The sequence below is a fragment of the Amblyomma mixtum genome, chromosome 3, assembly GCF_055824585.1.
Source record: "Amblyomma mixtum isolate Tamu chromosome 3, ASM5582458v1, whole genome shotgun sequence".
Lineage (NCBI taxonomy): Eukaryota > Metazoa > Arthropoda > Arachnida > Ixodida > Ixodidae > Amblyomma > Amblyomma mixtum.
The window spans coordinates 216,762,550-216,789,628 of record NC_143014.1 but is presented as its reverse complement, the minus strand read 5'-3'; the positions used below and the strand labels follow the sequence as shown (position 1 = coordinate 216,789,628).

Sequence of the window (27,079 nt, the reverse complement as noted above, 5' to 3'; positions counted from 1 at the left end):
CTCTGTATGACCGTTAATTTTCAGACGTTTTCTTTTTTTCATTCCGCTTGAGCGATTAGCCATCCTGCATAACGCACACGTGCTCCCCCACGCAGAGTATCAGCGAGTTTGTATACTGCGTTCATGTCATGGTCTCCCACCCCACCCCAGGCGATACAGTGCAAACAATTCTGCGGCCCGATATACCTACCCTGCCTACACCTACAGGTCTGGACGTTGCTCCGCCCTTCTCTTTTAAAGGATGCCTCAGGGATGAGGAGCAGTATGGTGAATATTGTGTCAGCATGTGACGTAATAAAGTGAGGCAGATTTTAGGAGATTAGTTTCATGGCGTCGGGCCAACAACGAAAAAAATATAGGATTCCCGGCTAGCCTGGACGTAAGCTATGAAAAGTGGACTGTGCTGCGGGTAGTTTAAAACACTTCGTCACGAGTAGTCATGCACGTCAATCCGTTCACCATCTCGGAATATTCTAACGCAGGATCGCCGCTTTCGTCACTTCCATATCAAGCAAGTAGCCACAATTCTTACATTATTCATCGGCAACCAGGGAGTGTCGTTTCCCGGGGACACAGCGTTCTGCTTAGTTGTAAGAAACCATAATTACTTCTTTCTATTGCTTATCACTGAAACAGTTAATAAGTATATTTGATTCGGTTTTCTCTCCAACGCCTATCTTAGGGAACGTTTACTTTGAATAAACGGACCAACCATTTGTGCCTTCTTCATGGCGTTCATTTTCAGGAAATATAACTCTACTTGAACTTCGCAGCGCTGTGTAACCGACAGTCGGTGTAAGCCCAAAATTCTGAAATTTCAGCGAAAGAAAAAAATACAAGCATGAAAACACGCAGTGACGGGCAAGCGAGAAAAAAAAATACCTACAGATATGACACCAGACGCTGTTTTCTCTCCGCATACTTTTTTCTTCTTCCCCGTCCGTGCGTGTTTTTGCGCTGTTCTATTCGAACTCTGTTATGAAACGAATCGCTCAGCGGGGAAAAAAAAAAAAAAAACTGCTCGCATGCAAGAACTTTCAACGACTGCCTCGCGTCTGAGACCCACGAGAACCTGGGGCACAGTATAGCCAAAGCACCGGTCAACTGCAGATGCATGCCCAGCTGACGCTTACATAAGGTTGCCAGGTTTAAGATGGACAGCGTAAAGTTGTTTTGACATCGACACGCCACTCTCACTATAGAGGTAGTATTGGTTTGTTGGTTGCGTGTGACGAGTTGACACATATTCGGCGCTTTCCAGCTAGACTGTGGCTTCCATTTCTAAAGTTCGCTCGGCCTCATATTCGCACAGGCGCTGTCCGATCTTTTGCTACATGTGAGCCTGCCCGTATGAATGCGCCGACTTTTCTCGCGTTAGCGCTCCCGATGAGAACGGCTGCCTAGCGCAGCTGACCCCTAGCAAATTTGCTGTTACGGAACTAAGTGTGAAAAAATTGTCGTGCCCGCGAATGCTGGATCAGAGTAAAGCAGGAATGCATGCGCTTACGGTGGTGGCACGTTCCTTGCTGCCCCTAGACAGAGTGCTCCGGGAAAGAAGCGCGACTGTAAGCTCTGAGCGTACACCGTGACTGCAGCGCCGCCTGGACGCGGGGGCGAAACGACTAATCCATCGTGAAAACTGCTCAGTCAAAGACAGAAACATGTGGCTTGTCTGCCAGGGGACGAGGTAAACTTTCCGTCCGTGCGTCCGCCCATTTTTTTCTTCTCTTTCCTCAGCATGGGCGCCTCTTCTGATAAGTGACCTTATGGGTGCCCTTTCGCTGCTGAGAATGATTTATGTTCCGACGCAAGAAACGGCGTTTACAGAATTATTCCGCGTATACGCGTCAACTCGGGCTTGTCCTCAGTTATTCTTTCGCCAGGCCACCCGCGAAAGACGCGGCTGTCTCAAAATTTAACGTTCCCATCGCTAACGGGCGAGCACTCTGGAATCGTAGATGCGGTGAGCGAAGGACTGTTGCGCAAGAGGTCCGCGCGTTCTTTGCGAGCACCACGCGACCTCACCTGCGTATGCCATGCCGCGACGGGCGCTATTCTGTCGCCGACTGAAATGTGTTGTCTCTATGCCGCTCGCCGTTACAATGAATATTCTCATAGCCAGGCGCAAACAAGCAAGCGAAATAACCAGAAAAGCAACCAAATAAACAAGCACACAAACAAACAATGCGAAGTTCTCGAATGGGCGAGACGACGGCGGTGTACGAAACAGCGTCTGACATCGAACTACCGCGCGCGGCGCCCTCCCTTCGTCGGGGAGCCTCTTTAAGGAACCGGCCCGTCACGCAGTCCAATCGAATGCGGCTTGGACAGCGGCGCCGTCGAGGCAGCACTCAGCCAAATTAACTAAAATAAGACGAACACGAATGCGACCGTACTTTTGTGCAGCAGCACGTGTCAGTGCATGCTCAAGAATTCGATCGCGGAACTCATGAATATTTTGGGCGACGTAAAAACGCATAAAGGATCTTTGCTGTTCAGTGAGAGAGAAAGAGAGAGAGAGAAACGCGAAGGGGACGGATCGAGGCAGAAATGCGGCCACCGCCACATCAGAGCAGGTGCAACTTAAACTGCGCCTGCGCGCGCGCGCGCAAGAAGCGGTGTGAGGAGAGAGCGATGGAAATGAAAAAAAAAAGAACAGTAAATAGGCAATGCGAAAAGGAAAGATTTATTCCGTTCTAAGGAAAACCTTTTTAAGCTTGATCGTTTTGCTCCCTCGTAAAGTTTGTCCCATTGAAGAGCGGCGCTTGGGTTGGACAGGAAAACCGGCTTTTAAAGAACATTTTCTCGAGTGTCCTATAAAAAGGAGGGCGAGGAGGAAAAAGGAGAGAACGAGAAGGGAATCTCAGCTGGCGTATAGGGAAAGCGGGCGACGACGAACGCAGCTCGAAACTTTCGGCTCGAGGCGACCCTGACTGAGTTTATTTTTTTTTTCATTGTTAGTTTTCGTTCTGGCGCACCATTCGTCGTTTTTTTATTTTTAGATAGATTTGTTTGGTGTGTTTGCAGAACTTTGCTGGCTCTTGGCCGCATATACCGGCGCAAGCGAAGTTTTTGCTCACTACGAAGCTGGCGTGTTCAGTCTTCACTCACTCGTTTTCTTGCTCGCATCGATAGCATATTGCGCTCGTGTCATAAAACATGTTCAGTCTTTATCGCTTGGCTGCAGTCCGGGAGCCACTTACTGTTTGTCGCGATGGCGTAAAGGACCACGAGGGAAAGGGCGGGATACATTTCTTCCGTCCACGATCAAAAAAGCCGCTCAGCTCCTGCAAAACATCGACAAAACAAAGATTAGTGAGACTGGCTGAAAGCGCAGGCGCCCTTCATTGGCAGCAGCGGCTGTTTCAGGCAACGACACCATTCGCAGCGAATGCCCATACCGTTTGCAATGAAGGGCCCGTAGAAGCCTTGCCCTTTCCCGTCGCACTTGTACACCCGCTGTTGACGCCGAAATTAATGGCATTGCATCGCTACTCCCTTGCGTCAAAAATATTCTACATCATCACCGCATCGCTACTTGAACAATAACGTAAAGCATGGCTCAATCAACGATGCGCATGAAGATTTCACTAGTTCCAGTCGTCGCTTCCCGACGGTGGATGAAAAGGGTTGTGAAACTGCTGGGCGGAGGGGACCCTGGTGACTATTTCAAAACAGCGACACTCCTTAAAGCACTGAGAACAAGAGAGGAAGAGAGAGAGAAAAAAAGAAATCATGCACTGAAAAATTTTGCTCGTCCAACTGGCTGAAGAGGCTGCTGGGACCAAAGACCTCCCAGCCTGCATCTGAGGCGGCGGCACCCGCCCCCTGACCTGCGTGTCGGGGGGTGCGTAGATCACCTTTCAGTTGGACATTAAAGTTTATTCCATTCCATTCCTTGTTCCTGTCCGTTTTTCACGATTACGTTTTGTGCAACGTTGTTCCGTCTACTTGTGCAAACTTCTCTCTTTTTTTTTTACCTCGTTCCAATGAGTAAAGGTGCTGCCCGGTCTTTTACGTGAGTCCAACAAGAGCGTGTCGAGTCCGCTTGTTGTGATTGAAATTACCTCTCGGTCTCAGGTAAACGGTAGCCGTTCGAACTGAACGCGCGACGGGTCGGACTGAGTCAAACGGCCGGTGCTGGGTAGGCTGTCTGAGTCCGATCTCCTTCGGCGAAGGGCATGTAAACAAGGTAAGCTCAGCGTTGCTCAGAAACTCTGCCCCCGCACCAGAAGCCGCAAGTTTCTTGCGCACACTTTTGTCTCGCCTGCACGCCGGTGACTGTTGTGACGTTTACCTGCCAGAAGCGAGGCCACGTAAACGTGTTCGGGTGGGGATTTCTAAATCTGACTTCTAGCTCAACCCGTTCGCGTAGGATGCATGTAAACAAGTTTGCTCTGACCTTGATCTCCGAACATTCAAATGTGTTTGTCCCTTCAAATACGCGAGCGCTCTCTCGTTATTCTTCTCGTGTATATCCAGTAGTTCGCACCAATGGGCTTCAGCGTGCATTTGTAATTTCTGTTGCTTACGTCACACTGGTTATTGTAGTCACCACGCAAGGCCGCTGTTTTGGTGATGCTGTTCGGTCGCACCCGCCAGCACAAACGCAAGCACACACCAAAGCCCGGAATAATCAAGCGACTTGGCGGCTGCTGCAGTCAGATGCATGCAAAGGCATGGAAACTTTTGAGAGAGGCTGGCATTCATGAATACCCCCGGCGCATCACTCACTGAGCGCGCAAATATCGCATAATAAAGTTGCAATTCTATGCTGAAAACACAACTACTTCTTCCTCGGGGAAAGTACGGTGTTTGGCACGATACTCCTGCATACCCTCGAGCCAAATAACGGCCAATTTGTCGGAGAAACACCGTGTATACACTTGCGAAACGGCTCTAATGCGGCTGGCGAAAAAGTTCTCCGGTGACGCAGCGTTCAAACTCCAGCTCCAGGGCTGCCAGTCTCGTACCACAGCCGACGTATTCTGCATTGCGCGATCAATACACCCTGTGCCGGCAGAAGTGATACAGCCCCAGGCGACGTGGTACGCGGATGTGCAGCTTTCGTCGCCTCGTCCGCATATCGATAATGTGCCTAGGCGCGCCGAAAGTTCACTCCTGCCCGACTGTTCGGCTCCCAGAACGGATAAAAAGTGGCAAATATTCTCGCTGAGCGTACAAATCCTTATTCAGCAGCGAAGACGGGCACGTGCAAAGCAGACTTTCGGGAAATGTATGCAAAAAAAAAAAAAACGCTTTCGTCGAATAAAAAGTTGCTCCGTCGCACGCAAGGTTTAGCGTGCGCAGCGCCACTCGCGGCGGAGAGTTTCTTGTGTTTTGACTGCCGAATGGTGATACTGCATAACATGCAGGAAAGTGTGAGGACCATGTTTGCAGCACTTCGTCGAGTACCTATCGCCGCGAGTAGCTTTTATGAATAGCGCGAGTATCCTGCGAACAGCAGAGTGTGGTCACGTTTGTTTCGGCCATGTTTAAGTTGTGCGATGGCCCACCATGATGACAAAGTGGGGGGGGGGGGGGGGGGGGGGACTGAAATTTTTCACCAAACAATTCCTTAACGAATGCATCGTGTTACTCTTGCAGACCTGTGTAACCGGTCCACTTGACATTTTCAAGGTGACTTGCATTCTGTCTATGAGGAAGTGTTGCTGTAGGGAACCTACACGCAGTTTGTAGGTTCCCTACAGTAGCGTGTTGGGCAATGTTTCTTCGTGTGTAATGCACGCTCATAAACACACATTACGAGTAGTCTGTGTGCGTGAAGTATGTTCAGCGAACAAGTCGAGATGCCACTCCTAGGCTGCTCATAACGTCTAATGATACGAGCATCCAGTGGGTGAGGAACATCCTCCCTTTTGTGAGAAATCCCGTGATGAGCAACGGGAAGAGTATAAAGTGTGCATGAAAGCGTCGCCCCTCGGGCGCTGTTTATGTGACTTCTATGCCGTGCTCGTGTTGCAGCAAGCATTTGGCGGGCTCGAACGTCAAGCCCTTGTAATATAAATGGGCTGCGCGAGACGCTTAGGGAGATAGGTTCAATGGCTTATTACTGAGTAGGTAGATAGGTGGTTGATCTTTCTATAACTGTTCCTCATGTATGAATTCCACTGCCATTCGCTTTATCTGTGGTGTACACGTGTCTCACTTCATGCAACGAACCAGAAGAAGCCAGGAGAAAAGGAATATGTTTCTCTTTTCATCTGGGGTTTTTACCGTTTTTGGAAGCAGATGCGCTTAGGGCTGAAATAAGAAACAGGTCTGCCGCTTTGCCCCGGAGCCGCCATGAAAACGAGTGATAAATAGATATTAAAGGTGCACTGAAGAGGAATCCGAACTCGTTTTCTTGCCGCGGGAACTCGATCTACACCTTCCGAGCATTCTTAGAAACTTCGACTTATTGCCCTGTGTGGCTGATTTTCCTAATGTAAATCGAATTAACGTCCGGCTCCCGCCTTTATTTTTTGAATTCTCCCCGTACGGTGGGCGGAGTTGACCAACGCGTGGAGTGCCTTTCAGCCAGCTCCGTGGAGGCTTTGCTTTCGTTTTATTTTGTTTTTTTTTTAGGTTTCCGTGAATGAATAGTTTCATTCGCAGATAATATTGCCGCAAAATAAGCCCGCAGAAATAAAAATACGCGCGGACTATTTGCTTCAACGGATTACTACGTATTACTCCGCCGATGGCAGAGCGGCAAGCCGCCAAGGGACTGGGTGAAAGGCACTCCACGCGTTGGTCGACTCCGCCCACTGTACGGGGAGAATTCAAATAAAAAAGGCGGGAGCCGGACGTTAATTCGATTTAATTAGTGAAATCGGCCACACAGGGCAATAAATCGAAGTTTCTAAGAATGCTCGGAAGGTGTAGATTGAGTTCCCGCGGTAAAAAGACGAGTTCAGATTCCTCTTCACTGCACCCTTAAGGCGCTGTCAGGAAGCCTCTATGAAACCAATGAATACTATTCATTCTTTAATCAGTTTCTGACAAAACGTTCAAGCGGGTCGTTTGCCTGTTTGGACCACCCTCCAGTAAATGTGAAGGCGGCGTTGCGTAGAAGACAAAGAGGTTAGAGACGGAAGGACACTTGCTCGAGATCAGCAGTCACAGACACAGCTCACGACTCCTGACCTCACGCCTGAGCGTCTCTCATTCACCTTCTACGCGTGTGAGGCTTACACAGGGACGAAAAACTGCGCTCCTGAACTTGATTTCAACATCGCATCTGTAGCGTTCATGAGGTGAGCCCTCGGAAGAAACGGACCGAAAACGGGAATGTTAAAAAAAAAATGCTAACTTGAACTATCCATCCAGCGTAGTTTTGAACGATCGCAGAAAGTATCGCAGAAAGGCAAACAAATGAAGCTGCAGCCTGCGCCTCGACTTTACCTCGGTGGCCTTTAGCATTTTCATGCCTGTAAAGGGTGCAGCGCCTCAGCAAAATGCGTGCTGCAGTGAAGCTCCAAAAAGGCGCAGTAGGTGTGTCAGGCGCGAGATTTACATCGGCTGGCTCGCACATATATATGCTTACAGAATCGCTCAAATGAAATGGCTAGTCTAGAGCAGCAGTGTCGTAGGTTTGACGGATATGTTTCTTTTTACCACAAGGCTTGCATACACATCGAAGGGTTCCAAGGTGTTATAAAGAACAGTGCATACTTGTCAGTCAGAACATAACAATACAGGGGCAGTATTTATATACATAATTCATGTTTTTTTTTATAGCGGAGGAGCACAACCCAGCCTTGTTTCTGACTCTCGTTTTGCCGATCCTGTACTTCCGGACAGTTCGTCAAACATGTAAATCAACATGGCCCTGTAGTCACGGTACGCAGTCATCCGAAGCGTGTTGCTTTTTGAGTGGAGCTATACCACTTCATCATGTGACCTTTTCAGGACGTTTTCTTCGCGTTTAATTTTGCACGCGAAAGTAGCATCAGCAAGTAAAAAACAACTTGCAGGATGTCACGCTAATTAGGGCCGGATTTAGCCCCGAACACGCCCCCTTCTGGGGGCTTACTAAAGAGGATAAAGCAAAGATATACAAACATGGGTCTGTGCGAATGCCTCGCCGGTGCTTTATTGACTAAGCCGAAAGTTGTGTTCTTGCAATAGGTTCAACAGAATGGAAAGCTGGGCTAGTTGTAGGTTGTTCATGATGAAAATTTCTGGGCGCTCGTCTGGGCGCAAAGGCGCTCGTCCTGTGGTTTCTTCGCTGTCCTTTGTTTGTTCGCGCCCAGAAATTTTCACCTTGCAATAGGTCACAGGATCCGATGATGCGGGAAAGAAGACGCCGTGGGCATGACGGGCGGCAGAAAGCGGCGTAAGGCATGTAGACGGCGCTTAGTAGACTTTAGAGGCCACACCCTGTTTATCACGAAGCGATATGTGCCGCAGCGGCATTTTTTTTTTTTGTAATGATTGCCAGTGCTAGAAACTTGCAAATTTCAGGATTGTTACTTTACTCATCTGCTCGTCTTTGTGAAACAAGCGAGGCACCTTTTCGCGCCGCAACAGTTCCTAGTTGTACTTCTCATTCATAGTTTCCACGCGCGAAAAGCAAATGCATTCATGTTTAGGTTTCCGTAGCGTATACATGCGAGTGCCTGTGTCCTTCGCTTCCAAAGAGGCTTTCCTGGCGGTACCAAGTCCAAAGACGCATTGACTTGCAAGCAGCGGGAGAGCTCAGCCAGCGCCGTCGAAAGAGAAAAATTTGCATTCAAATGCGCCCCTCGGCAATGCGCCCCGCTTTTGTCAGCCTCGCGAACCAGAGACGCGAGGGGTTTACGAGCACCTAGCTTCGTTCGTCACGGCGCGCTCTGCGGCTAATGCTCAAGGAGATCGAAACGAAGTAGGTGTTTTGCTACATACCTTGGAGATGACCCGTGTACGCATGCTCGAACGGTCAGCCTAGCATTGGTCAGCCTAGCATTCAAAACCTCAGCCCAGCTAAGAGGATTTTACACGAAATCAAATTTTGTGCGGGAAGATGTATTTCATCCTCCTGAAGTTCATTCCTTTGTAGACAATACTGTTTCCGTCAAACGAAACATTCGAATAGTGACGCTAGAGTATCGCAGAGAGCACAGCGATGGCCAAGTGGTTTAAACGTTCGCTTTGTAACGAGGAAGACAGACACAGGGGGGCCCAGCGTTCACGCTGGCTCGCTCAAATGGAATCGCTCTGTATTTTGGGAGCACGGGGTTCGATTCTCAGTGCTGCTGGGTACCGTTTTTCCGGGCCAGGTTTTCTCTTCTGTAGGGTGAAATGCTTAGAAAAAAAAAACATTTCTTAGGCCCTACCTCATACAGGCCAAAGCACGTTACACAGGGCGCTTGTTTACGAATTTCATTTTTTTTAAAATGGCGCGATAACAACTAAGTCAAGAGCATCATCATCACCAACAACATCATCACTACACCACCATCAGCACCATCATCAAGATAGTCGTAAAGGCGTTAAGCGATTGAATTTCTTTGCTTCTCGAACTGTAAAAAAAAAAATAACAATTTGTGCCACAAATAGCGTAGCTGACACTACTTGGACAAGAGCAGGTCATTCCGTTTTCATGCATGCCTGCCGTGTATAATCACTTCCCCCGGAGCAAAGTTCTACGGAGTCGAGGACTATGCTTCACGGTAAAATTTTGAACCTTGCTTACGTATCTTTTTCTGCGTGTGTGTATGCTGCATCTGAAGCTTTTCGCACATTATTCTCGCGTAATTTATTTGCCCGCGGCGTTTCATCTTTGCATGCGGCTGTCACCGTGACAGAACCGACCGGCGTTTTCGAAAACCCGTACCTCACTGCCGCCGCGTGTATGCCGTTATAACGTTGTAAGAAATATGCGCGCAGTACGTTCTTACAGTAAAAGAAACGTGGAGGCAAGGACCGATGACTTCTCACTTTCTGGACGCATGCCTGCGTTTACCACAAACAATCCTGGTCTGCCACGTGCACGGACAACTAAACAGCAACGCGTGCCAAATGGACCCATACGAGGAACGCTCCTCTCTCGCTCACCACTTCTTTCCAGCTCCGCCTCTTGTTCTCTCTCACTGGAAGGAGAACGGAAGAGAAAGGAAGGGGGAGGGGGGAGTCTTTTTTCCGAACCTTTAATCTCGCAAATTAGCGTCTGCGGGGCGAATTCATAATGAATGCGTCGGTATAAGCGGCCGACAAACGGGCGCGGCTCTTTGCGGGGTCCACCTGGCCCTCTCTCCGTCGTCGATATCGGGCAAACACAAAGAGAGGAAAGACGAAGAGAAAGAAAGAAAGACTGGTGCCGGCAGCCATGGGAACTAGGAGGGGAAAAAAATGGAGAAAACTGAAAGCGCCCTTCCAGCTGGTCGATTCCGCGCGCCCACTGTGCTAGCCCGCCAGCGAAGAGCGCCCAGTGTATACGTGTCGCTCTTTCGCGCGGCCGGCATACACTGTGCACCGGCCTCGGGACACTCCGCCCCTGCCGGACCAGCTTGGCTTCGCGAGGTAACGATATTATTACGTGCTTCAGAAATCAATTGAATTGGTGCGCGCACGCGCGATCACAAGTTGAGCTTTCGATACCGCGAGTCTGAAATTCATGACCCCCCCCCCCCCCCGCTCCCCCCCCCCCCCGTTTCCTCCCTCTTTTTCTTCGAAACGGGGCCGATCTCCTCTCCTTCCTTGTTCACGTCGTTTCTCAGACGTGCATTCCTCTGCGGTCACTGCAAGTTTATCTTTGAATTTTATTTCGCACCGAGGCGAAATAAATTCAAAGGAGGGAGCGCATGGAGGCGAAATTTTAATGAGGGCTATACGCGTCGTCTCGTTCTGCTTGTTTGCTTGTTTGTCATTTCGTTTTTGTACGCAAATCCTATACGTATACCGCTTCAACAGCAGGGCGCAACTGCAGCTCTCAGTTCGCGTGCAGCCCGGGGCGTATGGGAAGCACGTCTCGGCGACCCTTTGCGCACTCCCTATATAGGCGATAGTCGTGGACGACGGCTATGAATAGGAAACTTATGCTCGCTGACCCCTACGCCGCATATAGGTTCCAACGTGCTCCCGAAGTCGTACATTTCGCGCTTGGCACTGCGAAGGCGGGGATTAAACTGGACTGTAAGAGGCGCAGCTTTAAGCGGTAAGTGCGCACCGAGTTCTCTGTCCCTCTCGTGAGAATCTGCCAGTTTTTTTTTCTCAAGAACTTTCCGTGCTACTGCGTGACTTGAATAAAGAAAACGGTAGCAGGTAAATGATGAGTTTAGCGCGGAGCGCCGGGGTATTAAAGGGCGCTGACAGAAATCCGTTTGAGAAGACACCGTGACAGCTTAGATTTAGCTGCAGCCGTGACGCTGACCGAAGTACTACCACCGTCCGACCAATATTACAGGCATGCAGTGAACGTGCAAATAATTCGCGCACCTGAATTCTCTCAGCACGCAAGGAAAGTGTGTTACCACTCTGTGTACGGATATCAACACGAAGCCGCAAGCTAACTCCAAGGATCATTCCTGCACTTGACAAATGGTATTGCGCACGAGAGCACATTGTGGACGATTCTAGCCCTGTGTAGTACATCAAGGTGTATGACTGAAGCGCATTGCTTATATAATTGAACCCCTTAGGACTGTATGATTGAAGCGTATTGGTTAGATATCTATGCGTCAAATTCAGTGTGTGATCTAAGTTCGTGTCCGGTTATGCCGCAGAGTGGGCTTTTGCCAAAAACTAAAGTAATACTGAAAAGCACGCCCGTGTCATCGTCCCGAAACACTTTGCGTAGGCAGTCTCTGCTCGTATTGGACGCCACACGAATCTGCCTTAATGCACAGCTGATCACACTTACTGAGCCTATATTACTCAGGTAGATAGACCGCAACGTAATCTGTGAAATTCGCACTTATGAGGCTTATCATCACCTAGAATGCTTATTAGACAACTAAAAAATCAGCTTCCGTCTGATTTTATTGGTTCTTTTTACATGCAAAATGATAATCGTGTCATCTTTGCGACTAACAACGATTTGTTGTCAACGACCGCCCGCGCAGAGTGTGAAAATCATCTTTCAAAGCGATTTACCCCACGAATAATCTGCAATATACTTTTAGACCCTGCTTATTGTTAATTTTTTTTTCAAGCTTGTCTTAACAGTCCTTTTTAAATAGAGCGAAACGGCACAAGTTTGTAGGGGAAGCTTTTGGTTTTGGATATGTTCGTTGATTCACCTGATCGACACGTTTTCTATTATATTCAAAGTTCGTACTTTTTATTGCTTAGTTACATTATCATAATGGTTTATTCTCTTACGTTTATTGCATCACACCAATTTTAGTTTTTGCCTGTACGTTCTATCATTTTTTGTTACTATTAATCAAGGGTTTCGATAACAACTTCGGGACACTCATCTGTGTGATCACTGTTTTTTTTTAATTTGAATAAAATGGTTACTGATTAGAATTAAATTTAATAGTGAGACCCACGTACAACACACTACGAAACAATCGGGACGAGCTATTCATTCGAAGACGACGGCGATTGGTAAAAGTGTGCGCACCGAAAGCAAGGACGAACACAGCGACCGGGGCTGACCGGCTTGCCGATCTGACTAGTGACTAGCGACTAGAAAAAAAAATCAGCAGCGAATCCTCCGAAGGTCGCGCATGGAATACACAGTATCATCATCATCATCATCATCATCATCATCATCATCATCATCATGACCACGCCCACTGCAGGGCAAAGGCCTCTCCCGTATCTTTCCAATTAACTCTGTTCTTAATTAACACCCGCAGACTTCTTAATCTCATCCGCCCACCTTACTTTATGTCACCCCCCCTGCTACGCTTGACTTCTTCTAGACTCCAGTCCGTCACCCTTAACGACCATCTTGCCCTCACATTACCTGCCCTGCACAAGCCATTTCTGCCTCCTGATTTCGGCTAGAATGTCATTAACCGTCGTTTTTTCCCGGACCCACTCCGCACTCTTCCTGTACACCTATCATTTTCCTTTACGCAGCTCGCTGTGTTGTCTTTATTTTAAGCTGGACCCTTTTCGTTACCCTCCGCCTTTCTGCCCATAGGTGAGTGCCGGTAAGATTCAGATTTGATATACTTTTCTCTTGAGGGATATTGCATTCATGATCTGAGAGAACCAGCCACATGCACTCCACCCCATTCTTCTAGTTATTTTACTCTCGTGGTCGGGACCTGAGGTAACTACCTGCCCCTAGCAGACGTATTCCTTTACCACTTCCAGCACCTCACTACCAATTGTAAACTGTAGTTCTCTTCCGAGACCGTTGAAGATTGCTTTGATTTTCGGCATATTGATTTTTAGACCAACCGTTCGGCTTCTTTTGTCGAAGTCATTGGTCATGCTTTGCAATTCATCTCCTGAATGACTTAGCAAGGCATTGCCATCAGCGAATGGCAGATTACTAAGGTATTCTCCATTGACTCCTATGCCCAGCTGTTCCCAATTCAGGCCTCGGAATGCCTCCTGTAAACAAGCGGTGAATAGCATGGCGAGATCATGTCACCCTGCCTCACATCCCTCCTTGTTGGAATTTTGTTGCTGACTTTATGGAGGACTATGGTGGCTGTGCAGCCGTTATAGATATCTTCCAGTATTTTTACACAAGGCTCTTCTACACCCTGATTCCGCAACGTCTTCATGACTGCTGAGATTACGACTGAGTCAAATACTTTTTCATTATCTATGAAGGCTGTGTGTAGGTGTTGGTTATATTCTGCGCATTTCTCTATCACCTGGTTCATTGTTTGAATATGGTCTATTATCGAGTAGCCTTTGCGAAAGCCTTCCTGATCATTCGGTTAATTGCAGTCTAAGGTTGTCCTGACTCAGCTAGCGATTACCTTAGTAAATACTTTATAGGAGACGGACGGATCGGTCCGTCTCTGCCGTACAGCCGATCGGTCTGTAATTTTTCAAGTCCTTGACGTCTCGTTTCTTATGGATTAAGATGACTTTAGCGTTCTTCGAAGCTTCTGGTACGCACCCGGTCATAAGGCATTACGTATACAAGGTGGCTAGTTTTTCTAGCACAATCTCCCCACCGTCCTTCAACAGGTCTGCCGTTACTTGATCCTCACCGGCATTGCTCCTTAGGCTTTCTTTACTTCCTATTAAGGCGAAAGCCTTTAATGCCCCATGCTGTTGTGACCAAGGAATGTTAGCAAGTGTGTTCACGTTTCGCCGTCACTACTTAAAGAAAAAGACTGCCGAGGCCGGGAATCAAACCAGGGCCTTCGGCATTTGAAGTTGAGACGCTACCACTCCGCCACAAAGGCTCAGCGTTTTCGCATGAATAAAGGCGCATCTAGTGAATGCATGGGTTTAGTAAATAAAATAAAAGAAATTTAAAAATACAGAGAAAAAACAAAAAGAAAGAACAAAAATAAAAATCAAATTAAAAATAAAATATGAAAAATAAAAAATAATAAAAAAAAAAACAGTGCGCAGAAATCGCTTTCGCCTTGCAGAACTTTAGGGAGCCAAAGTGCCCCCGAATTTTTTCGTTACTGGTGGCTGTCCCATTGCTGTGCGCTACTGCCTCTCTCATTAACATTGTGATTACATTGGCTACTATATAGATTTGTGTAGAATTGTTCGGCCACTATAACTATTTTATACATATTGCTAACGACATTGCCCTGTATGTCTCTTAACGTATACACCTGATTTTCTGTGGAGTAGCAGGCCAGGGCCATGTTACCACCGGCCGACCTCTCCACCTTTTCCTCATTAAAATTCCTTTCTCTCTCTCACCTGATTTTTGCCTATGCCTAGCTTCATCTTCACCGCTTTTAGGCTACCTCTGTTTTTTAGAACATGCTCGATTCCCTCCATATTAAAACAACTTCCTTAAGTCGGTTACCTTGCGCTTTTTGGTTACCTGTGATAGGTCTAACAGTTCTGTTTTGTCTATGGGTTAGGTTTAGTTTTGTTTATGGGGGTGTAACGTCCCAAAGCTACTCTGGCTATGAGAGACGCCGTAGTGAAGGGCTCCGGAAATTTGGACCACCTGGGGTTCTTTAACGTGCACTGAAACCGCACAGTGCACAGAACCGCACAGAATTTCGCCTCCATCGAAATTCGACCACCGCGGCCGGGATCGAACCCGCGCCTTTCGGGTCAGCAGCTGAGCGTCATAACCACTGAGCCAACGCGGCAGCTTTTCTATGTGGTTAGATGCTTTCACGTTTTGGCGTTTCTTAATCAGATCTTTCGTCTCCTGAGAGAGCTTGCCGCTATCCTGTCTAAGCATCCTGCCGCCTACTTCTACTGCGCGCTCCGTAACGATATATTTGCGAAATTATCATTCACTACTTGAACTTTAAGACCGTCGTCCTCAGTTAAAGACGAATATTTGTTCTGCAGCGAGATCCTGAATTCCTTTGCCTTCCGTCTTACCGCTAACTCGTTAACGGACTTCCGCCTCACTAGTTTCTTCCGTTCCCTCTTAAAGTTTAGGCTAATTCGAGGCCTTACCATCCTGCGGTCGCTGCAACACACCTTTTCTAGGACCTCCACATCCTGCACGATGCCAGGGTGAGCGCATAGTATAAAGGCTAGTTCATTTTTAGTCTCACTATTGGGGCTCTTCCACGTCCACTTTCTGTTTTTTCGTTTGCGGAAGAAGGTACTCATGATCCGTAAAATATTCCTCTCTACGAACTCTACTAATAACTCTCCTCTGCTATTCATAGAGCCTATGCTATAGTAGCCTACTGCCTGGTCTCAAGCATACTGCTTGCCTACCTTCGCACCTACCTACCTTGTCTACCTTAAGTATAAGTACGATAACTGCCACGTTCTATTTAATACTGTATATTTCACATACGTTGCCAGCTACATACTGACTGATGAAGAATCCCACACCTAGTTCTCGGCTGTGCGCTAATCCACGATAGCATAGTACGTGCCAGCTCTTTAGAACTGTACACGTCTCATCTTTCTATTGTTTTGTATTGAATTGAGTATTGAGTTTTGTGTTGTGCTGAATTTTATTGTTTTTTTTTTTCAAATTGTTTCGTGGCTTTGAGAACATAATTTATTTATAGTTGTTTTTGCCCATCCTGCTAGATTCATATGAAGTATGCAGTATCGTGTAAATAAAAATATATTTAAAAATAACAATTAACTTGAAAGACATGGCACATGGAAAGTTACAAGATTACACATAGTGGACACAGGTAGTTCCACTTGCCCAACCTGCCATCACAACAGCGCCTGCATGGAGCACCCGGCAGAAGAGTTGAATTCAGCTCAAAAGAAGCGACCAAACGAAAAGTTGGAAGGGAGTAGTGGACTGTCAGAGGAAAGAGTGGGTTTTGCGAATATTTGCTTTGCATCTAAAGAAAAACCCCCAGCTCTAAACTGAGTGGCAGACAGGTTGCTCCGCATATTTTACTGTCACGACAACGCCTTTTGCTTGCACCCTTTTAATCTTCACGGACACGCAGACATCATCCATCGCTCAATGTAACGATCAGCATAAGCGCTAAGGCATCAAGAGTTGTGTACTGCATTGATGCACGCGGCTACTACAAATTGTCGATGTTAGAAACAATTTTTGGTACTTTTCGAAGTGCACTTTGCGGTGTAAAATGAGTCAGCCTCTTCCCGTATCAAATCTCTCCCTTTAACCCGTAAAATAATTTTAAAAACCAACTCTCTCACTCTACGTTCATGAAAACAAATCGCTCTAGTACCAGCGACCACCGGTTCCGAAATGTGGCGACATTCCGGAAACTTTCAAGGGCTGCTTTAAAAGCCAACGTGGCAGACCGGTAGCGTGTCAGGTCGAGACTACCGGTCGGAAACTTTGCCACCTCAATACCACTAATTGCCCCCCCCCCCCCCCCCCCACCTTCCTGTCACCGCATGGGTGTCGCCAACATTTGCTTCCCTAGTTACCCACTCAGTGGCTCGGACCCTTAATGCGGTAACATCGGCGCTGGTGAGAGATGACATCAAGGAAGCCAGCGATCCGTGGTGTCGCTTCCTCGCACTCGCTTCGATCTGACCCTTACTGCACAGTTGAACGCTGCAATTGCCACCGACGTTACACAATCTTCACGTTCTATTCCCTCAAGCCCGGCCGTTGCTACGCCCGAGCTGGCGTGGCCCTGTAGCCAACGCCCAGCATCCCTTGCCTGTGCCTTCGCGCGGTGGGTATGTCGCAAAAACCGGCTACCACCATCAGCAGGTTGCTTTTCCTCAACACCGTACGAGGCTCAAATATCACTGAGCTCCCCCCGCATAGTAATTTCCTCTGGCAGTACACCGACCAAATTGCGCCACAAGGTCCCAGTCACGAGACACCAATGCAGAAGGCGCCGGACATGCACTGGTAAGTCATATGGGATCCCATTTATTTAAAGGTGCACTGAAGAGGAATCTGAACTCGTATTTTTACCGCCCGAACTCGACCTACACGTTCCGAGCGGTCTTGGAAACTTCGAATTTACCTTGTGCGTCCGATTTCCCTAATTTAAATCTGATTAAACGTCCCGGCTCCCACCTTTTATTCTTGAATTCCCCGCAGACGGTGGGTGGAGTGGACCAACCTTTCAACCAGTCCCGTGGCGGCTTGCCGCTCTGCCATCGGCGGGGTGATACATACTGGTCGGCGAAAGCAAAGAGTCCACGCGTATTTTTAATTTCGTGGGCCTGATTTGCAGCTATGTAGTCTCTGCCTAGACCTATTTATTCACGGGAACCTAACAAACAAAATAAAAGCGAAAGCAAAGCCGCCACGCGACTGCCTAACGGCACTCCATGCGTTGGTCGACTCCTCCTACCGTCTGCGGGGAATTAAAAAAAAAAAAGGCGGAAGCCGGCCGTTAATCCGATTTAAAGTAGGGAAATCGGCGGCACAGGGAAATAATTCGAAGTTTCTAAGAATGCTCGGAACGAGTAGATCGAGTTCCCACGGCAAAAAGACGAGTTTAGATTCCTCTTCAGTGCACCTTTAACGCCAAGCCGTCCTTAACATGCCTAATTTGTCACTCTTCTCTCCACTTAAACCAGGGTGTTTTCGGCCAGTACCAGTAGTGGTCGCCCCCGAAAACAAACCTGTTAATACTCCTAACAAATATGCCACTATTTTGTTATTTTTAGTACTATGCTCAGCTATAGACACCCCACACCGATTATTTAGAGTCCGGGTACGTTATAATTTAACTTTTGCCACCATTTTTTGGCAAGAAAAAAAAAAGTACCTCTGCGCACACGAGATTGTCTGAGGTGCTTGATAAGTCAGTGAGAGCGAACAGCTTCCGGTTGCCCCATGTCGGTTGACTACGTGGCTCCGCAATGACGCGATTAGTTACATAATATATATAACATAACAATTCGATATAAATACACGTCCAGAATCACTGAGACTCATTCGTCGAATGAAATAATTCTACCCTGGGGAACACTCTATACGTCAGGGTCATGTTCGAATCCGGGGTACGTTTAATGGGCCTGTCTTCAAATAACGGTTTTGATGCCCGTCTTTTTCATCTTTTCAAAGCTGAAACTACGCCGAGCACAATAACTAGCATGTGCACTACATGCTCAGCTGGCGTACAAGTGCGCTAGCTGACAAAGCTGCTTGAGAGAACTTAAAGAAACTCCTCCGACGAGTTAAAAATCAAAGATCACCCCGAGACAAAAAGAAAAACAGCGCGACGACGTGAAATGACAGAGGGCAGATGCTTATCTCGTGCGCTAAGACTTTGATGCATTTGTTTTGTTTCTCCAGCTTGTAATTATTTTCCTCAATATTTTTTTTTCCTTCCGCCTCCTCCGGTGTTATTAGGCATGGGTAAATCCGTCACTTTCGTTGCCATCATTGCAATAATTGCTTCTTAAACATTACTAGAGTCTGCTAGTAAGCGTTACCGTTTATGCTGGAACTATTCGCTTGGGCCACTTTGCAGTTACGAACTCGCGAATATTCTGCGGAACGCACTAGAAAAGCCCGTTCCTCTGAAATTGAAGAATGCGTTCGCGTCGATGTCGCTCATGGCTTTCGCTTACGCCGCCTTCCGCGCCCAACGCAGTAGCAGCTCCCGCCACGCTGGAATGCCTGCATCGTTGACTGCCAGCCGCTCTCGAGTGCCGCGCTTCGCTGACTCCTTCCAGCCGCCAAAACAGAGCGTGTGAAGCGGCCACGGCGGAGCTAGCATGATTTGCTGTACGTTGGAGCAGAGATGTCCACCAACGTACCACGCGTCACATATGGTTCACATGTCAGGGTACGCACGAGATGCCGGCTATGGCCGGCTACCCCGAGAACCTCGCCTGGATTGGCATCGCACTCTGTGCTCTACTGGCCCGGACACAAATCCCACCCGCAATGCTCCTTTTCTTTGCTTGTCTCTCATTCTTAATCTCATTCTCTACGTTCTCATCTGTGGTTCGATACGCTATTTGTTTTTTCGTATTTTAGTTTTGCGACGTTTCTGAGCTACGCGTTCGTTCCAAAGTCTCACTTATTTAAGAGTGCGGCGATAAGGGTGCAATGAACAGAACGCACGCGAGTGACTGCGGCGCGCTTTCCTCCTCCCGAGCAGCAACAGCAGCCAGCGTGTGAGAGCGCGCGTCCCGAACGGTTGTAACGAGTCTAATGGGGCGCACTTAGAGGCGGCCGCCGAGAAGCGAGAAATTCGCGGCAGAGAGACAAGGGGAACCGACCTGCTCTCCTCGGTGGGTCTCCACCCTTCCGGCGGCGGCCCGTCTCTTATCGAGGACAGCCCGGGCGGAGGCGGGCAACACAATTACACCCAGGGGCACGCAGGCGCCGCCGACGTACACAGCTGCGAAAACGGCGCCATTAAACGCCGGCGCGGCGGAAGCCGCCACCGCGCTGCGCGGGAGCGCTCGCACGCCGACCAACAAGAAAGAACACGTGTTCTTTAGCGCGCCCCCAGCAGGTACACACGCACACAGATATATGTGTACGTCTTTTCTAGTCTCGCTCTGTCGCTGGCCTCCTTCTGCTCCATCGCTCTATCCTGTGGCGGTACACTCTTTACAGCTTTGTTCCATTCTCCTTTTTTTTTCTCTTCTTCCCGCTTCATTCTTTCCTCGAACACAATATTGGGCGACCTTTCGCCGTGTATGTGTGTTGGCTTATTGTTTGACCGTCTTCCCTCGTCGCTCGCTGCGTGTGCACTCCTGTCTGCGCCGCAGGTTTGCGCGCCCGTTTACGTCGGATGCCCGCCGTTACTTACATGTACATTTCTTTTTATCTCTCGCGTCTCGACATCTTCTCGCGCTGCCCTTTTTGTATGTTATTGTTGTATTCTCTTTTCCTTCCCTCCGTAACTCCGCTGCCGGAGCCACGTACATATACGGCCGCTACCCGACGATGGCTGCTCATGCCGCCGAAGGTGACGGAGCCCTTTGATAATGGCCGGCCGTATTTTCCCCCGTTCCCATTACCAGGGACAACGAAAAACGGCTATAACTCCTTTATTGCATTGTCTTTCACTTGACCGTATCGGGCGCTATCTCCGCGGAGGTCCGCCATGGTTGCTTGCTTCCGCCGCTGCTTTTCTTCATGCTGTCCCCTTTCTCTTTCTGCAACCTGCATTCCCCATTCGTCCGCCGTTTCTCCCCCACACCACGCGGACTCGGGTGTCATGTGCGAGGGGACAGAGCGCGATACGTGTTGATTACGGTAAGTGAGGGAAACACTTGCGCTGCCTTTCCCTAGGCGCTTCCTTTCGACATTCCAGACCCCGCGTTCTGCGAAAAATGTTCTTCCTTGATTGATTTTACCCGAATTGCGCTAGACTAATGCAACACGAATAAAAAAAAAATCAGGACATGGAGCGATGTTTGTGCAGTTTATTTAACGGAGGACAGTCAAGTCGGGGAGAAAAAAAAAAGGCCGGCTAAGCTAAGCTTATGGCTTAGCTTGGTACAGAGAGATCAGACGCCCAACCGGGCTGTCGCCTGTGGGACGTCCCAACTGGCAATCGTCTCTGAGACGCCCTTCCGGGAAGGCAGTCGCTCGTGATGCACTCAAATGGGTCTGTGAGATGGCACTGTGGACCCGACCGGGGATGCGCTCGGCACAACAGCAGAGAGGAGACTTTACTGCCATCTTATAAAAAAGAACGCGAAAAGGCGCATAGGTCTTGCCCGTAACTCGTATTTAAATACTGAGCCCATTTCGATTAGTCCACCGTCAGAACGAGTTCTACTGAGATAACGCCACAATTACTCGAAGTCTAGCACTTTTACAAATCACTTTTAGCCAGCCAGCTCGTATTCATTATAAAGCACGCGTGTCTTCTTGTGACTGTATGCTTTTGATTGACCGGTTTTTCCTGACCACGCAGAAATATTTTTTTTTTCCACGAATCCGCATCCCCTCAAACTATTGTTCGTGACTGTACGTGTCATACTAACTGTAGAGATGTGAGTAAAAGCGGGAGAGAAAAACGTTATTGCCTGCAGGGTCGCTTGGTAGTTAATCCGGTTGAACTATAGGTAGCGTTGTCGTGTTTGCAACGAGTATCTTCTCAATCTAATCCATGATAACTGAGTTTAGGGGCACGGTAGGAAGAAACACAGAAAAGCTGCACCGTTCACGACATGGAAAAAAAAAAATCAAGAAACCCAGCTACGATACGTTGCAGCCCTAAATTTTTTTTCTATCCTATCGTTACTTATGGTTCTGCCTTGTAAAATCTGATACACGTCGACAAGTCCCAAGGAGTGTCAATAATTCAGCTTCGCTTCCTATGAAAGAGCGGCGCTATGAGCATAAAAATTTATCCGCCAGCACCAGCTGTTCCCCACTTTTACTTCTTTGAAATAATTTTCGTGGATGATTTGGCACTGATATGAGTCGTCCCTTAAAGCGAGTCGACCCCTGCTGAACAAAAGGAGTTTCGTTACTCTGAAGCCGCGCGGGGCTATACGGCATTTTCCTGTTTATCCTTTGTATTTTTATCTCTCATATTTGCAGTGTTAAAACCTCGCCATGGTCGCGCTTGTGTTTTTCTGTATTACGCGCAAGTGCCTTTTTTTATCAAGTGCGGGCTCCGTTATAATGCTCTCTTTTAGTTTTTCACTTTCAAGTATTCCTGTGGTCTTGAGTGAATTCATGGCGGCTGCCGTTTTCGCTTCTTCCGACGAGGACTAAATAAAGCTTCGGCCGGGTGAAACGCTTCATGGAAGTAAACCGTCCGAGGACAGAAGAGAACGGACAGAAATGCTTTCTTGCCGACGGTTGATGGGGTCGGAAGGATGAGTGTGTAAAGGCACTTCGATTAACTTACGAACGTTTTCTTGTCATCTTTCCTTTTTGTGCGCATGTGCGCGCTGAGTGTGCGAGGCGTCAGTGCCATTCGCGCGTCGCATGAGCACTAAATTATTCATCGCAGAAAACGTAATTTTGCTGATAGAGAGACTAGCTGAATTGAGTCTTTCTTGCTGCTTTGCGTAGTCATTCTCTTACCTTTTTTTTTTTCGTCAAGTACATGACTGATCATGGGCGAAATGCAATGGCTGATGTCGCCAGGCGACCAGGCAGCATCACCAAAAAAAAATGCAAACAAGTATGCAATCTCTCCTCTTCTATTCCGTCTTTATTTTCACTCTTATTAGTGGGTCCAACTTCAGCGCGAAAGTTTGAGAGACGTCAGTTGTATCTGGCACGCTGAATTTTGCTCGACGTAGTAATAACGGCAGCGGCGGATTTATGGCCTACCCTTTAGATGCAGCATAAGCCACATGGTGACTGGACGGGGCTTGGTTGGTAGAGGGTGTTCTTTGTGAACGTGTCCTTATAGTAACCAAGGCCTTCGCTCGTCAAAAAATAAAAATGCCTAGATGACGTGCATAGATGCCCTTAGCTTTTCAAAGACAGCTACTAGGCCTTGCTGTGGACGCGGTTGCCGTACCTTTAGGACCACCTGTCTGCGTGCTCATGAACAGCAATGATGCTGAATGGACTTGACTAGCCTCTCAATGTCGCCAGAAATGTGGGGCGAACACAGAGCCCAGGTCGTAAAAAGACGCCATGGCCATCTTAAACTTTAATACGCGTATGTATACATATGCTATGCATAAATACAACAATGTGGAAAGAAAAACAAATAAAAAAAAACAGTAAACTTCTCCAAACCGTACTACGCCCTTCTAAGATCGCTTCGGTTTATCTGCACTGCTTTTTTGCTCGACTTACAATTGGGCAAACGAATTTGTTTGATATGAGCAAATTGTTTCCTATTTGGAACTAGAAACGAAAAATGCGGTGGCAGCTCCGCGTTTTTCTCTTTTTTTTTTTTTTTTGCCGAACAGGATGCTCGATCTTTTCCAGAAACGGCTCTCTTGCTTTCTCACAGTCGGGTGCTGAAAAAAAACCGACGAATTTTCGTCGTATCCATTGCTGAGTTCCTGTTCTGTTCCGCGAGAGTGAGGCACCGTGTTGCATGAGCCACATAACTGCCTTTGCAGTGATAGAAAGCTTGCAGAACTTCGGGCAGAGAGAATTAAAGGGCCTGCCCCGTCTGCGCCGAGAAATTTAGTGCTCGCGAAATATTTTTAAAATGCGAGCTTAGGCGAATTCGCGAAGTACTAAGCTCGTAAGAAACAAGTCATTTACAGTATACTTTTCTAAAAAAAAAAATGAGAACAGTGGTGGGAAGATGGGGGTGAATTTTTTTTTTCTTTCTACCCTCGGCGGTGACTCAGTGATTGTGGCGTTCGGCTGCCGAGTACGAATTCGCCGTTTCGGTCTCAGTCGCGGCGGTCGCATTTAGATGAAATAAGTTAAAAAAAAACTACGCGAAGATGAGCTCTGATGCATCCGCGCAGTTCACTGCGCCCATGAGTGAAGCAGCGAATGAGGAAGCAGCCCATGAGCGAAGCAGCCCATGAGTGAAGCAGCAGCCGCAGCTCTTGAAGCGTTGCTGAAGCATGTAGATGTCAGCGAAACGTAGAAACGGCGGTGCGCTGGGACTTCTGTGCACATCAATAAATCCCAGGAGGTCGAAATTATTCCGGAGGCTTCCACTGCGCCATTCATATTAGTCGTAATCCACGGGGCCGCTTTCGAACCTAAAAATTCATTATTCACAATCGCGCGATAAACGAATTTAAATATCTTAATGAATATAGGTGAAAATTTATGCGCTCAATACGAATCTGGTGTTCCTTTCAGTTCGAGATCACCATCGTGGCAGTAGTTATCATCATGTAGCGTTCCTTCGCACGCATGCTCCTACCGCTTGAGGCGTTTCAACGACAATTCATAATTCGTGTGATATAATGGGGGCCCTGCGAAACGTAGTGAAGCTCGCGGATTTAAACAAGGTATTCAATGCGACTAAGCGTGACGACCACGGCGTTTTAGCTGAAATAAAAGGCCCCCCAAAAACCGAGCGCTTATAGAAGAATCGATTAATAACTGAGAGCCCCGATCGGCGGAAATTACTTTCGTGATTTATAATAGAAGCACTACTGGCGAACTTCGACAGTTTCAAGGAGAAAGCGGCATCTGATGTTTAGACGATATTGCCTCCAGGAACGTGACATGGCATTAAAAGTTCGAAAAGTGCTCATAAATGCCCGTAGTTTCGCACAAGCCCTTTCTTAACTCGTGCGCAAGTTTTGTGAAGCAGCATAATTATAGGAATTGACAAAATGCACTGAACGCCTGATTACACACTTCTCTTGCCTATTTTTAGCCGGCAGAGTTGGTTCCTATGACAAGGCAATGTTGATTACATTTTTTTATTTCATTTTTTCTCGCTTTACAACACGACATAAAACACTAGAAGCCCCCTTTCCCCCTAGCACTCCTTCGCGTTACGCACATCATCGTCGACGCCGCGTAAGCGGGAGACGTGATCTTAACAGCTATCGCTGTAAAATAAATTTCAGTCGAGAACCCTTCTAGGATTTCTCAAGGGATGCGAAGCGCACTGTATATTCGTTCGCTTGCGGAAAGTCTATTCGCAAATAACATCCCCTTTGGGCCAAACTTTAAAATACACTGCTAACTATGCTAGGTTTGGATGAAGGAAGATGGATTGGAGCTATCGCTGGATGCCCTGGAGTAATATTATGAGACAGAAGGCTGCGACGTGGGCGACGTGGCCCGAAGGCAGCACTGTGATAAATGCACGCCTTTACATACACCCTGAATATTTCTCTTTCGTACGGTAATGCCCATCGTACATTACCCTATAATACGGGTCGTTTCTGGAGACCCCATAAACGGTAGGCATTAAGGCCAGTTCTGGAACACGCTCAAGAGACAACCAATTTTTTCGCGGCACCTTGACGCTTTCTCGTTCGGTCGTCTGCCGCCGAATCGATGTGCGCGGCCGTGTTCGCTCATCGTGCGCTCTCCACAAGTACGCGAGGGCGGTGACGAAGAGGGGTAGCGCCTTGGCCATGCCACGCATCCAGCTCGAGGTTAGGCTTCAATGAGCGCGTAAGGACAGCGAGACCTTTACAATACGTTCGGAAAACCATTCTGTGGTGGTACATGTGAACAATGAAGGATAGCTGGCGATGGAACTGATCATATAGAAGAAAGTTTCGGGTTGCCTCATAGTTAACGGCGAAATCGAATTCTTGCAGGCGTAATGCCCAATGTTCGAAGCCGGTGATGATCGGTGATGACGCGAAACGGTCGGCTATACAGGTAAGGGCGGAACTTGGCGGCGACCCATACTACCCCTAAACATTCTTTTTCGTTGGAAGAGTAGTTCGATAAAACGCATGAAAGTGCGCCGTTGGCGCAGGGGATTACTTTGTTGACACTATCTTGCCGCTGAACTAGAGCGGCGCCAAGGCCGGCGTTGCTCGCATTCCTGTGTTTGTACAGTCTTTGTTAAAAGTGTACAGCCCAAGGGGTCTGCTTCTGAGCCCTGCAGCAGGGCTCCTCTGGCATACACAGGAATCTCACGAAAACGGGAGGAGCTTGCGTCCTCAACCCTCTCAAGCTTAGGGCTGTCAAATGTGCTTAAGAGCCCCGCTACACGGCTTGGGATCAAACCCCTTGGGCTGTGTATTTTTGACAAAGACTGTATACGTGTGTCGGCATCGTCGTCGAAATGTGCGAGTATCGGAGGGAATGGGAGCCGGCGTAGTAACTCGTCGAAAGACCACTGCTGTCCCAAGAAAATGGTGCATCATCCCGGGTTAGGAGCGTAGAGGGCTGGCGTGCTGAGCGAAGTTTTTAATGAAGCGACGGTAGTAGGAGCAGAGGCTCAGAAACCATCGGTCTGTTTTTTTTTTTTTTATCGATGGGAACTGTAACTGCCGCAACGGTGGCAAGTTTCTCAGAGTCAGCTCGGACGCTGTCAGCACTCACGACGTGACCGAGAAACTTCAATCCTGCGAAATCGAAGTGACACTTTTGTGGTTTGAGGGAGAGGCTGACGGACCGAATGGCTTCGAGGACAGTTTTTTGAGGTGGTGCAGATATTCCGTAAAGTTGTCGAAAAATGATTATGTCGTCAAAATGTCGGCCACTCCAGACCTCTGTGAACAGTGTCCATCATTTTCTGGAAGGTTGCAGGAGTGCAGCAGAGCCCGAAGGGGAGGACGCGGAATTCGTAGAGCCCGTCCGGTGTGACGAAGGCACTTTTCTCACGGTCCTTCTCATCAACTTCTATTTGTAAATGACCGCTCCTGAGGTCGAACGGAGAGAAGTACTTGACTCGATGAAGTCGGTCGATGGAGTCGTCGATGCACGGGGGTGGATAGACGTCTTTCTTTTCCACACTGTTAAGCTTCCTGTATAGTCGACGCAGAAGCGCAGTGTTCCGTCTTTCTTCTTCAAAAGGACGACAGGAGATGACCACGGACTGCTTGGCGGTTGAATGACGCCATCTGCAAGCATCTCTTTTAATACTCTTGGACAGCGTCTTCCTCGCACGGAGACATACGATAGGGCTTCTGATGGATGGGTCATGCGTGATGATCTGGTGTTTGACGATCGATGTTTGTCGCACTTTAGACGACGACCTGAAACACGCACCGAACTCAAGCAAGAGGCCCTGTAGTTTGCTCTTTTCAGCGGGCGGAA

At 48.1% G+C, this 27,079-nt stretch overlaps 1 protein-coding gene across 2 annotated transcripts in view; it reads right to left on the bottom strand.

Annotated features, from left to right (window-relative positions):
- Window positions 1-27,079, bottom strand: part of LOC149353669 (uncharacterized) — a 124,637-nt gene that overhangs the window by 20,506 nt on the left and 77,052 nt on the right. The window contains exons 1-2 of one of the 2 annotated variants that reach the window (XM_089582713.1): window positions 19,714-19,927; window positions 3,204-3,287 (exon numbers count right to left, since the gene is read on the bottom strand). In XM_089582713.1, coding sequence (XP_089438839.1) covers window positions 3,204-3,252 — 49 coding nt within the window. In that variant the 5' untranslated portion in view covers window positions 3,253-3,287; window positions 19,714-19,927. Of the gene's footprint in view, window positions 1-3,203; window positions 3,288-19,713; window positions 19,928-27,079 lie in introns of those variants that run through there. The other variant, XM_089582714.1, reaches the window with a different exon arrangement.